The sequence below is a fragment of the Aythya fuligula genome, chromosome 4 (genome assembly GCF_009819795.1).
Source record: "Aythya fuligula isolate bAytFul2 chromosome 4, bAytFul2.pri, whole genome shotgun sequence".
Lineage (NCBI taxonomy): Eukaryota > Metazoa > Chordata > Aves > Anseriformes > Anatidae > Aythya > Aythya fuligula.
Window position 1 is genome coordinate 73786805 of NC_045562.1, and position 14330 is coordinate 73801134.

General features: G+C 47.4%; 1 protein-coding gene across 1 annotated transcript in view; it reads left to right on the forward strand.

Annotated features, from left to right (window-relative positions):
* Window positions 1–1595: 1595 nt before the first annotated feature.
* ADRA1D (adrenoceptor alpha 1D) overlaps window positions 1596–14330 on the forward strand; it is a 40409-nt gene continuing 27674 nt past the window's right edge. The window contains exon 1 of the mRNA XM_032187131.1: window positions 1596–2596. Coding sequence (XP_032043022.1) covers window positions 1630–2596 — 967 coding nt within the window. The 5' untranslated portion in view covers window positions 1596–1629. The remainder of the gene's footprint in view (window positions 2597–14330) is intronic.

The window sequence follows — 14330 nt, forward strand, 5'->3', positions numbered from 1 at the left end:
TGGACTGCCCTTTAAAGCCTTTTTTTTCTTTTTGTTAAGAAAGTAAAGTTGAAAACTCATGGATAAACACACTCCAAGGAAATATTTCCTGTGTACAGTAGAAAGCAGCTGATCCCCTATTCAGCCCTGGGGTCAGTCCCCATCGCAACGTATGGAGGCAGAAGAGCGGGGTCACGGGGAGGAAATCAGTGTAAACAGGATCTGTCTTTATCAGTGGGAAAAAGAAAAAAAATAATAATAAAATAAAGGTTTAAATAACCCAGAAATATGTGCCTATATGTTTTAATCACACGCTGCCGTTCCGAAGTCTTGCAAGAGGGTTAAGTTGCAGCCAGGGAGCTGCCGATCACACGTTGTTGCTGAACACCAGGCACTGATCGTCCCTTCTGCTTTTCCGAGGGACTGGCAAGGGGCACCCCATGCTCACAAAGCGGGCAGGGTGCTGGGATGAGGGATGGGAAGCCCGGGGTTGCCACGGCAAGGATGCTCGCTGGAAGCCCTGCAAGGCTGGTGGGCACGAAAGGGGACTCTCCAGTCTTGCAGGGCAGTCTCTTGGTGGGATGCTGAAGCTGAAGGGGGGGCTGCCAGCCTGCAGGATATCCTCTCAGTGGGATGCTGGGTCTGGGGAGACCCACCAGCCCTGCAGGGCAGCCTCCTAGTGGGATGCTGGGGATGGGGAGGCAGGGGGGGACACCCTCCAGCCCTGCAGGGCAGCGTCCTGGTGAAGCGTAGAAGCCGGGGGCTGCGGCTGCGGGTCTCCAGCGAGAAGGTTCAGACCTTCCTTTCCCCCAAACCCCCCAAACTTCCCCCCTCCAAAAATAAAAGGACCCCCGGGGGGGCACCCACCGCTCCGCCGGGCAAACCCTGCGTTCTGCTGCTCCCTGGCGGCGGCGGGCGGCGGGACGGGGACCCCCGGGTGCCTGCCCCCCTTCCTGGGGTGCCTGCCCCCCAAGTGCTGCCTGCACCCCCCAGGGGGTGCCCGATACTCCCGAGTTTGTCCCTGCCCCAAAAAAAAAAAAAAAAAAATCTCTCCTCCCCCCTCCGTCCTCTGCAAGCTCCCGGCTCTGCAGCCGGCTTCGCCCTGCCCCAGGGCTCGCTTCGTCCCGTCCCCTCCTCCTCCTCTTCCTCCTCCTCCTCCTCTTCCTCCTCCTCCTCCTCCTCCTCCTCCACCTGACACCCCCGGGCCGGCCCACCCCTTACCCCTCCAGCCCTCCCCTCGCCCCTCCCGGAGCCCTCCCGGGGAGGCGAACGGAGCCGCCGAGCGCTGCCGCCCGCTCGCCCAGCGCAGCCCCGGAGCATGCGAGGGCAGCGGGGGGGCCCCGTCCTCGCTGCCCCCCCCGGAGGGCTCCGCCGGGGAGGGGGGCAGCTCTGCCACCCGGCTTGAAGAGGGCTGGGGGCTCGGAGCTGAGCCTCCATCCCTCCAGCATCCCGCCTTGGAGGGGAGGCTGAGCTTTGCCCCAAAATTTGTTTGTTTGTTGTTTTTTTTGGTGTTTCTTTTTTTTTTTTTTTTTTTTTTTGGGCTGGGGGGGTTGAGCGAGTCTTGGAGGGGGCTTTGGGGATCATGCCGGGGGGGCTGTGCCTCGGCATCGCTTTCTCCTCGCCCTCCATGGAGCCCGGACCTTTTCTACAATGACTTTCGCTGAGCTGAGCAATGGCAGCTTGAGTGGGAACAGGACGGGGCAGGGCAGCCAGAGCGGTGCCAACCGGTCCTGGGGGCTGCAAGGCGAGGACCCCCCCCAGGGCAACGGCACCACGCTGCCTTTCGCCTTGGACGTGCAGGCGGTGGGCGTCGGGGTCTTCCTGGCCGCCTTCATTCTCTCGGCCATCGTGGGGAACATCCTGGTCATCCTCTCGGTGGCTTGCAACCGGCACCTGCAGACGGTCACCAACTATTTCATCGTCAACCTGGCCATCGCCGACCTGCTGCTCAGCACCACCGTGCTGCCCTTCTCGGCCACCCTGGAGGTGCTGGGCTTCTGGGTGTTCGGCCGCATCTTCTGCAACATCTGGGCAGCGGTGGACGTGCTGTGCTGCTCCGCCTCCATCATGAGCCTCTGCATCATCTCCGTGGACAGGTACATCGGGGTCAAGTACTCGCTCAAGTACCCCACCATCATGACGGAGAGGAAGGCGGGGGTCATCCTCGTGGTGGTGTGGCTCTCCTCCATGGTCATCTCCATCGGGCCGCTGCTGGGCTGGAAGGAGCCGCCACCACCGGACGAGAGCATCTGTAGCATCACAGAAGAGCCAGGCTATGCCCTCTTCTCCTCCCTTTTCTCCTTCTACCTGCCTCTCATGGTCATCCTGGTGATGTACTTCAGGATCTACGTGGTGGCCAGGCGGACAACCCGGAGCTTGGAGGCGGGGGTCAAGAAGGAGAGGAATAAATCCATGGAGGTGGTGCTGCGCATCCACTGCCGCAGCGTGCTGGAGGAGCCTCTCTCCAGCACCCGGAGCAAGGGGCACAACTTCAGGAGCTCCCTCTCCGTGCGGCTCCTCAAGTTCTCCCGTGAGAAAAAGGCGGCCAAGACTCTCGCCATCGTGGTGGGCGTTTTCATCCTCTGCTGGTTCCCCTTCTTCTTCGTCCTGCCTTTTGGTAAGTGATCCTGTCCCCAGCCCAGCTCTGTGGCAGAGCCCTGAGGACCTGATCCTTGGGACACCTTTCAGGACATAACTCACACATGGTGAGGGATAGGTAATGGATAGGTGGAGAAACAGCAATGAATTAATTCAATTAATTAACGCTCGTTCAATATTTATTAATCAGAGTCACATAATCAATCAAAGCAAGCAGCCAATGAATAAAATAGCAACAAAAAAGAAAAAAATCGGTTTAATGAATTTATTCTGCATTCAGCACTTTAATTAATGAAGTTCAGGCTGGGGAGGCAGGAAGCAGCTCTGTTTCAAACGGGCTGTAATTACAGCACGGAGGTCTCCAAACAGCCTTGCAGTCCCTGGCCCTGGCCTCTCATCCTCACAGTTTTGGGAAGGGCACCTGGGTCTGCTTTCATATGCCCAGGGCTCCCACCCCTGCTGTGATTATGCTGGGGATGAGGGAGGTTAAACCCCTCTAAAAACTGTCAGGGACAGAAAGATAAGTCCTGCTGACTTTCCAGGATGCTGATGTTGTGTTGGGACCTCTACCAGGACCAGGTCTTATGTAAAAGGGTCCTGGTGATGTCCCAGGGCTGTTCCTCCTCCTGTGGGAGTCGTGCCCTCAGCTCCTGACCCTGCCAAGATGCCCGTGCCATGGGTGCTCATTTGGGGCTGTCTGCCAGGTTGTGCTCTAAAGTTTTAGCAAGCTCTGCCCCAGTGCACCGGTTTGCCTGAGTGAGAAGGATGAAGCCCTCAGTGTGCAGAGAAAGCTGAGCAGACACGGTGGGGAAAGGACGTGATGCACAAGGCAATGTTCCCCTCCAGCACCAGAGCTACTTGGGACCAAAAAAGTGCAGGGAACCCAGAGATCTTCATCACTGCCTCTTATAACGACAGTCATCAAATTAACCCTCTGGAGTGATGTAGCTAAAGCAGGGGAGAAGGGAAAAAGTGTGAAGATAACTTTATAATGTAGGTGATGGTCTTTGCACAAAGCAGGGAGGTCTGTGACACCATCTGCAGGGTGGGACCTGCACATCCCACAGCCCACCACACTACCAGGACCACATACACCAGCCAGCAGGGAGGCACTGCAGCTAGTTCTGCACTTTTTTCTCAGATATTTCAAACCCTCTGGCTCGAGTCAAGTCAATAACAACAGAGCATGGGGACCAAAAGACTAATTTTGACCCACCGAGCTTTGGGTCTCCCTCCAGCCCTGCACCTCTGTCCCCAGGAGCAGCTGGAGCTCAGGGCTGTTAGACACCTCACTGAGCCTTCTCAGCACCATCCTGCCCTCTGGAGGGATAATTCACCAGCACCAGAGCTGCCTCGGATGCTGAGGTGTCCGTGGGGTGGTAGTCAGGTGTCTGGTCTCCCCATGCTGATGCACATTCTTGCATCTCTTTCCTTCGGTCTCTTTCTGGCTGAGCGTGGTGGCTGGGGAGTTTATCTCAGCTCTCTTAAGGGTTTTTGTCCTGTGCGAGCAAGGAGGTTGTGGTTTAACTCGGGCAGGGAGCTGCAGGGCTGTGGTGAGCTTCTCTCATTACAAGACCCAAGGTTACTAACCCCAGATGACCGTGCCTCAGTTTCCCTTTCATCATTTGTGTGCACTGGGAGGTTTTCATAGCCTGCAGAGACCTTTGGAAGTGGGGGGTTTGGAGAGATGCCAGGCTGAAGGCTGAGCTCTCAGGGCAGCCCCAGGCACTTGCCTCCTTGGCTGAGCACTTTTGCAGGAACCAGCTCCAAACCTCATTCCCAACTTATACCTTGCAGCTAGTGAAGCTGGGAATCAGGGGATCCTATTCCTCTGAATTATTTCTACTACTTGTGAATGGAGACACCAGGCAAATACTTTTCCATATGAAAAAAAAAAAAAAAATATATATATATATATATATATTTAACTTCATTTGTCCCCCCTTGAAGCCATTGAACTAGCTCCTGCACTGATGTAAATCACTACTGTTTCTCTTATGTCAAAGGAAAATGATGATTTACACCACCAAAAAATCCAAACTTCATTCTTTAAGTACCTCCTGTGAACCCATTTGCTTCCTCCAAGTGTGCAACTTGCCAAGTTCTCTATAAACATGGCTTTGATCTTTACTTCCTGCTGTATTATACGTATAATATAAACACAGCAAAAGTTCATTTATTTTATGACTGAAAAATATGCTGCCTCTGATTTCACCTCCCTTTTATTAATTGCAATTTCCTATTCAAACCCGAGAATCATTTATTGCTACCTAGGAGGAGAACAGAAACTTCTGTAAAGTCTAATCTCTGATTTTACAGCTCGTGAGATGGGTCTGAAACAGTGAAGCCAGTAAAGTTCACTGCAAATCCATAAACTGAAATATGCTGGGGCCAATTCTCTTTTGAAAGAAGATTGCAAATGGTTATATAGAACTGCTTCTTTATTTGCTTGTTAGATTAACTTGAAGGAAAGTATTTAGGGTCTGCTGGAAATAGTATTGATAAATATTTTTAATGGAAATGAAACACTGGTTGGAAACAAAAATCACTTTCAATTGAAGTGAAACATATTGTTTCAATTTAAGAAAAGGGTGAATAAGTGTTTATTAAAAATGAGCGCTCTCAGCTATATTTCAAAATGAGCTGTCACATTAAAATGAAACAAATGTGATCTATTTTATTCTGAAAATATCAAAATGAAATATTTTGACTTTCTTGTTCATTCTATTTTTCATGAATTTGCATGAAGTTATCACTGACTGACTTATCCTGCTGACTCCTTGTTGCCTGAATATGCTTTTTGGGGATAAGTGAATTTGTCAACTGAAAAGTAAAAGGCTGCCCGCTCTGCTTAGCCTGGACTTAGCAATCAGAGCATCTGCACTGGCTCTGTCATCCGGTGTAAGCATCAGCCTGCACACATCTGTGCCTCTTTCTGCAGAATAGCTTCCACTTCGGCTACACAAAAGGAATACTTATTGCATCTGCGTTGAGAAGCTGAAATAACTAAAAAAAATTAAATAGCAGGACCACCAGACCTATGGATGCACTGAGTGTTGTCAGTCTTTTCTCCGTAGTGGAATAATCTGCAAGCATGCTTCTTTAAATCAGCTGGAATTAACAAATATTTCCACAGGCTGTTTATCAGCTGCATAATTCAGCTCTCTTTTGGGTCTGGGATATGTGTCTCCAAGCATAAGATGCCATCTCCAGGAGTTTTAGCACAATTAACAGTTTGCGTAGCTAATGAGACTCTTTAAGCAGCCCGTTGTTCAACAAAAGATGAAATCCTAATTACAGGACAACCCTAATGGGCTGTGCCTTCTGCAGGGTGTGCAGTAGAACTCTGCTAAGCTGCTTCATCTGGGATGCTGCTTGGTGAATGTGTGGTTTTTTTGGCCAGGGTTCCTCTTTGCTTAGCAAAGACCCATCAAGAGAACATTGCAAGGCTTTCTAGAGATGTTGGCCAGGTCTTTAAGGGTATTTTTTATGAAAAAAATCATCTCAATCTGGGTGTTTTAGGCATAAGTACCTTCATCTGTGGTAGCCATAGCATCATGGAGGTGCTGGTTGGAAGGGTCCTCTGAAGGTCCAGCTGCCTTTTGGAGCAACGTTAACACCAATACAAGGTCAATCAGAATTATTCATCCAAAGCCCCCTTTATCTTTCCTATGGAGGTGCCTGAAAGTGTGACCCACCTGATCTGTTTTGGACATCCTCCACAGGACAAGATGAATTATAGTGTTAATTTGCCTCTTCAGAGGAAGAGGATACAAAAGTACCCTCTAGGGACAACTAACTGGCTGACAGTGTCTACACTGTAGGTATATGTAAAGATGTAAAAGGTAGCCTAGACTCAATTTTTTTAAGTCCAATGGAAGCATGACAGCCAGGTGAGAAGAAGCTCAACAGTACATCAGGTCAATCTTTTATTACGCACTGGAGAATTACACATGACTTCTCCTTTAAGAAGCACGGCCATAGGAGCTTCACTGGCTCTTCTGCTAATGGAAAACCCTGCTAGAAGTCAGGGGCTAAATTTGTCCTTTCAGCAGACATTTATGCAATGGGCCAAGAAAACAGAACCCCTTATACAACCTCTTAATAGTTATCTCCTTCCTCCAAGATGAGGCAAGAGGAGGTAAGAACAGAAGGAGGGATGGAGCCCTGCTCCGCATTCAATTTTCAGCTCCCAGGGAGCATGCAAAGAGGGTGTGGGGCCCCAGATGGGACCACCTGAAGAGTGGAGGCAAAGCCCTTCTTCATCACTACTTTAGGAGAATCCAAAAGGAAAATCTATCCTTTGGGGTGTACTAGCCAGTACCCAGAATGGTGATTTACATCCCTCCATGGCTCCTGGTTGTTAACAGGTGTAGTCCAGTTTAGGTGGTGGGCTCCAGTGTTTGTTATCCTTCAGATTTGGTCAGAAACCCAGGCTGGTATGAGAGAGGCACAGAAGCACCCACAGCTGGTGCCACACAAGGGTGAAGTCCACAACCCAAGGTTCCCTCCATCCTGTCCCCCCACAAGCAGCAGTTACCCAGACAAGGAAGGGCTCGAGAGATCCCTCACTACAAGCAAATCCCTGCTCTTATATTTGCGTTGAGGCATGGACTTGCCTGTGTCTGCAGTGGAGGCTGGTGCTTATTTCCAGTTACAATTTAAAAAAATAGTGTCCTGGCTTTTTTTCCCTACATCCTGAAGGAAAGGCAGCTGCTACACAAACCAGGTTAAGAAAGGTCTTTTTCAAGCCAAAACAAAATTATTTTTTGTAGATACTATTTTTCACAGGTCAGAAGAAGTCCTTTCACAAAACTTTTTGCAGAAGATGGGCTCACAGAGACATAGCATGGCTCAGACTTTGGAAACTGTCATTTGCAAAATGAATGATGGGGAGGGCAGTGGAGGTAGAGGCACATTTCAGATGAGACTAAGTCTATTGTGGTAGGAGAATCTACTTCTATTCTGGTAGAAGAACATTTGCCATGTTTTCCTAAGGGAACAAGGGCTTATGTCATTGCTCTTTGCCTGTGTGCGTGCAGGCCCTTTCCCACCATCTGTTAAACTCTTTCATCAATCTCAATTGTTTTCAAGAAAGTGCTAAAGGTCTCCAATATATCGAATTCCTACGAGTTTCATAAAAATGGGCAGATAGGCAAATGAGTGGGAACTTACATACTCTTCCCCACTGAAGGAAGATTGCAGAGTGAGCTCTGCCCTTTGTCAGACCCCAGAAAATACTCCCTAAAAACCCATCACAAGACACAATTCCCATTAACACCAAGCTCCTTTAATTTTGTTGTGCACAGGAGGACCCAATCAAAAGTGTGATTTAAGAGGAGGATGAAAGATACACCATTCAAATACTTTGCTGGTCAGGGTAGTCTCTTGTATCTCCTGAAATTTTCTGAGTCATGGTGGAAGTAGCAGAATTGGCATGGAAAAAGCAATGTATAAAATGCTTTGGGATAATTATCTATGGCCTGGAGAAGGATTTTTGACTGAATATTGGGTTGAACTGGAATTAAAGCCTGAGTTCAAACTGGAAGCAGAGCAATGGCAATTAATTCTTCCATCTGTCAGGTGTTCCCTGTTGATCCCGATCCACAGGAACCATATATTCCTTAAAAATGCCAGCAAAGGCACAGACCCAGAGTCTCAAAAGCTCTTTGGTGGAAGGCTCCAATTTGATTTACTGAACATTACCGAACCAAGAGGCAAAATCCTTCTCATCTGCTTTCCACTGCAGGACATTTCCATCAAACGGCTTCATACCAAATTAGAATAGGTAAATCATGGGGGATGGATGGATCTTCCAGCCCATCTCCCTTTCTCCCGAAAAGATCACTTGGCCCCAAACCATTCTTGTCCTGCTCTTAAAGCATTGTAATGAGGGCAAATCCATTGTTTTCCCTGAAAAATTATACTGGTGTTTAATCAGTAAAAACAAATGTGATTTCTGCCTTTTTTTCCTCCAGTTCAGAGTCTGCAATAACTTCAGGGCTTTGTTGCAGCCTACTAGTGTCATTTGTAGGGCACAATAGCTGGGATGCATGGGGTTGGCAAGGCTCAGGGACACGTGGGAGAGTCAGGGTGGGTGCAGCCTGCTGGGAGAGCACTGGAGGAATAGCCCAGGCACAGGGGACCTGGTTATGAGTGATCCACATTGACTGCATCTATCTAAAGATAATACCATGGAAAAGCAGCCTGTGAGCTGGTTTCCCCGCCAGGGAGAACATGTTGGGGTCCTGCAGAAGGGCCTAGGAGGGAATTACAAGCTGGCACACGGACAACAATCAGAGGCTACACTGGGCAGCCACAGCACTTGATGGTGTTAATTCACTCCTTGTGCCCTAGTGCAGAACAACAGGGAAATAGTCTACGCATGTTTGGAAATAAATGGCAAAAAAATGATTATTTGGAGCCCAGCTGAGTGCATGGTTCCCTTCCTACCCATTGCCCTACGTCAAAGGCCAGAGACAGATGGAAGGTTGTAATACATCTTCTGTTGTCTGCCTTGTAGCAAGAGATGCAGTGATCAGGACCTGAAATAGCAATTTGGGCACCCAAGTTTGAACATACGCTCTTCTTCTGCTTGGCCAAAGTAGTGTGGTGACTCAGTGAAGGGACTGGGAACAGGACCCAGATCTCCCATGACCTATATACAGGATAACTCTGCTTCCATTCCACCCACTGCTCCACCAAATAAAACTATTTAAAGCCAAGAGTCTGTTTTTATATCATTGAGTCTTGACGCATCTGGAGGCAGTTGCTATAATAGATGTACCATAAACAGGAAAAAAAAAAAAAAAAAAAAAAAAAAAAAGGATCTTGAAAATTTTAAAACTACTGTGATTCAATGGGCAAGATGTTATAAAATCTCTCAACAGGAATTTTGGAACTAATACAAAAATATGCAATAGAATATTAAATGCATCTATATTAAGCTGCATCTGAAGGTTTTATTATGTTTGCACACAAAAAAGCTTTGTCCGGGATATTACAGGAAGAAGCTCTTAATTACCCTGATCTATCTGCATTAATTCATATTTGGATAAATATTTACTCATTAATTCTGGTAATCTGCTTAATGGGATGTAACGAAGATTGAATGGAAGGGTGGGGATGTTCTTTGGTATGATCATGCAAGGTGGTTGCTTAAGATCCTACAATCAGCTTGTTTTTAATTGGCTTTGCCACAGCAAACAGCATTAACTAAGTACTAGCAACTGTGTCATGTGAGGAAGTAGCACTGTAAAAGCTTTGTGCTACCTGCAGGTTTTAATTAGAGGTGTGCTCACTTTAGTGAATATCTACTTCACTTTTGCTCAAGGCTCTTCAGAAAATGAAAGTATTTCCTTGAGAAGTAACCCAAATCATCTTCTAATCGATCAATTGGGATTTTCACCTGATAGGATTATTGTGCTATATTCTAGGCAGGGCTGATAGTACCTCCTAGGATTACTGGACCATTTTGGAATAAAGTCCCACTTTCTGGTGCCAAATATTATTTATTAGGTAAAGATTTAATTTCATATCTTTGTAACAGGCTGAATTTGTTCTGCCAAATCTGATGCAAAATGAGATAACCATATCTGAGAAAGATGAGAGGGAAAAACACAGTGTTCAGTTTCTGTAAGAAGTGTTACAAGGACAGCCTGGAGTTTAAAAAGCTCTAGCGGTACCAGTTGTCACAACAGAAACTTGATATTTTACTCTGTCGGGGTCGGGGGGTGCTTAATGTCATGACAGGACAGAAATCAGGCAAAGCTGCCCCGATATATCCAGTTTCTATGAAGCTACACAGCTAGAAGAAAGCATGTTCCTGAGATGTTGGCAGGGAAGAGCATTTTGGCAAGACTGGAACTTGCTGGGTAGGGACTTTTAAGAGCAAGGACCTGATGGGGTCTGGTGGGGAATTCAGCTCCTCTGCAGTCTCCTGCACTGCCCATTCCCAACGTCAGGTCAGTCCTTGGATTTGGATGCCAACAGTGCACGGTCCTCAGCCAAGCTCCTTGGTTTTCCACATAACCAAAAATGAAAAAGAAGGATTTTGAGGCTGCAGTTCATCTCATCCTAATGCTGCCATCTAAACCAGTTACACCCCAAAACCACCAGTATCTCCTCAAGGTGACCAAAGACCACCAGCTCTGAGGTGCACATGTCTGAATTAGCCGAGGTGAATCTCACTGTGAAAACAAATACGGGGCCAGATTTGCCAAAGTCTGACACTTTCAGCTGGAGCTGAATCTGACGGGTATTCTGCTTTAACGGTGTGATGGGCCCTGTAATGCCAAGGGCTCAGGACTCCACGCCCAAAATACAGGCATGTTATGGCATTGCTTTGTAGATAGGATGGTTAAATGGTTCTAAAGCAGCCTTCTATTCTCAGAGAGATGGGAAAATAAAGATATTTATGTTAAGAAAAATATACGTTTGCAAAATATTTGTCCCCTCAGTGAGATAAGTACTTTCAGACATCTATGAGGAAAAAATTCTGTCCTCAGAGCAGGGCTGAGCAGGGTGATTTTGCCAAACCTAGAGCCACGTAATGACCCATGAGGAGACAGTGAACAGCTCTGTTCAGCTGTCACTACATGTAAATCGAGCACCCACTTTTCCTTGCACTTGTCTTGGCAGGGACACTGCAGAGACAATAGAGCATGATCTTGATATTAATCTCTTTAAGGGTAAGACGTTTTTCAAATATAAGTTTCACTTTGATTTTGTCTATCTTTTGAGTCTTTGCAACTTTAGTAGTATTCATTTAGAAGTTTTATTATCTAGGATACACTAGAAAGTGTTTGGAAGAAATTCATTCATGTATTCAGTGGAAACCAGAGTTCACTAGAGAAGTGGAGTTAAATAAGACAATTTTTTATCACAGGACATAATTGTAAAGCAAAGAATGTGACAATCTAATAAAATACTTGCTCTCTGTGTGAGAAAAAAAAAAAAAAAAAAAAAAAAAAAAACATCTTTAAGACAGCTGAAGCCCAGAATTGGTCGTCACAAAGGCTGTGGTCTATGCACTGCATTTTCAGCAATCATCTTTCCATGCAAACTAGTGGGATTTTGAGTGGTGTCTGCAGCATCTTCTACCCTTTAAGATAAACCCACAAAGACAGGTGGCATAGAGCTTCTGGCATGACATGTACTTGTTCTCTGAGCCAGGTACCAGCTACACTTTGTAAAAGTTGTTTTCTGCTCGGTGGATTAACTGCCTCCTTTCCTTGTCATGTGATAACCAGGCAAAACTATTTGGTCTAATTATGCAAACATTGCTCTTCCCTCCTCTTGAGTTGTATTTAAAAACTACTAGTTTTTGAAGTCCAAATACTTTAAGACATAACTACCTTTTTGGACCTAGCCATGGGGCTAGTGAGGTTCTGGAAAGGACTGGGAGCCCTTCTTGTCTCCAGCAGCAATGATGCGCAGGGCTTCGAGGTTCCCTGAGGTGTCCCCATGCCAGAGGGCTGGCAGAGCCCCCAGACAGAACTGTCTCGTCTCCCTCCTAATGCTCAAACCCACAGGAGTGCTTCCAAATGCCCCTTATGATCTTGTTTTCATTCACCCACCTGTTCTAAATTTGGTTGTGGCTGAGCGGGTTTGAGGCTGTGCAAGTAAGAGCAGTTCACGAGGAACTGCTTCAGTATTAAAGTTCATCAGCTGGCTGCTTTCACAGGAGAGATGCTTTCCAATTTGGCCGCTAATTGCCATTGTTACATGCTGTAAATATTTCCTTTAAAATGCCATTAGGGACACTGAGCCATGAGCCCTTCCTTCTGAGGTCTTTATCTTTACAAGCTCCTTCCATCCAGAGATCTCTGAGCCCTTTGTACCTGCATCTGAGCACGCATCCCCAAATTCCCTCTTCTTCCTGCCTCCTCCAACGCCACTCACAGCCACCGCAATGCAAAAGTAATGTCTCCAGTGGGTATTGATTAGTTGCATCTACCATCTGCTCTCCAGGCTGGTGAGGAAACCTGCCTGAGCGGCAGAGGTAAAATTCACATCTTCCCACACAAGGTATGCTGGGGACAAACTTGTCCCAGTGGTGACAGCTCTGAAGTTCAAAGGATTGAATAGGAAGAAGGGGAACATGCACAGATGGCCTTAGGGAAGGAGACAGCACTGTTCATCATCGTTTTGGGCTGGGGGTATTGAGGCACTGCTTACATACCTACAGTCATTTGGTAGCTCTCCAGTATTGCTAACACACCAGACAGCTACTTCTGCCCATCCTGCTTTCTCTGTTCCAGCACTGCATAAAAATTGTCACACTAAAACAGAAGACTGTACTGCTCCCTGCGCCGTAATTTATGGGCACGATTAGCCCAAGGATGGATTTACTGGAGTGGCTGGAACAGGATCCGGCTTTTTAGCTGCTCCTAATGAATAGCCTTTCTCTAAGAGGGCTCCTTAGCTAATGCATTTGGAGCCGAGCCAGAGAACCACCAGGTCTGGTGGCAGAAAACCAACTGCCAACTTGCTAAAGAGAGGGCATTTCCTCCTCCCAGGAAGTTTCCGATGTGAAGCAATTCACAATTCTGTCATTAAGGCCCCTGAAACGCAACTTTTATTTTTTCCCCAGCTGGGAAAAAAAAAAATTGTGAGGGGTTCCTACAGTAAGAAATCTCTGCCCCAAACAAGTCCAAGCCACGTTTCCCATTGCTAACTAGTGGGTGCATTTATGATACTCAAAGAAAGAGGATCAGGAGCAGAGACAAAATACTCAGCTGACCCCAAGCAGGTTCTCCAGCACAAACCTGCCCTAGAAGCCAGATTTCAGCAGTGTGGACATGAGCAGCTCGGTGCCTTTTGGGTTCAGGGCCTGCAATCAGCCCTGCCCCTCTTCTGTTCAGCAGTTTGTTTGTATATTTAGCATAGCTAATGGGGCCTGCACTTCCCCCTGTGAGATAATGGCCAGAGCAGATCACATGGGTTAAATTCCCTGATCTCCTGGATAAAAGAGGCCCAAATATTCCTGCAAAACTTGCAATGCATGGTCTCAAGGATGAGAGAGCACCAACAAGAGCCATGCAGCAAATCCACCAGTAGATGTCTATGATGGGGAAAAAATACATGAGGAAGCTCTGCAAGAGTTCTCCCATGCTAGAATTAATTACACAAAAACTGCTTGAGCAGTGGGCAGTCCCCCCTACAAAAGAAGGTGACATCAGCCTGTGCTAGAGAGGATGCACTGGAGTTGGGTCCAGCACAGACAAACTCTACAACGTTTGTAAAATAATTTAGATGGGGGAAATCTAACAGAAAAAGAAACTTTAGAGGGAAAATAACAACTTAAGTCAGAAAAGGATGATCGGTGGTATAGACACAGTGAGGAATGGGGACACCTTCATGGCATGGTGGTATTTCCCCATGGCAATGAACCTAGAGGGATGTAGGGCAACGTGGCCAGGAAAGGGATGAGGGATGAGCACCCTCCCTGCAGCAGGAGGATGGTCTGGAGCTGGGCACTGGGAGGGAAGGAGGTCACCACCACAGGGTGATAATACATCTCCTCTCTGGCTGCTCTCCAGCTTCTGATCTCTTAGGATCTGCCTCCCAGATCACTGAGAAACACCCAGTGGGTAACAATAGGGATCACAGAGGGCACTGACCACAAAACCATGGACTCAGAGCCAGTGTCAAACCCCTGGGCTACCTGGTGAAGATAGCAATGATGCTATTTCTTGCCCTAGGTGAGAACTGTCTCACCTGAATCCCAGGTGGAGGACCTGGGATGAGAG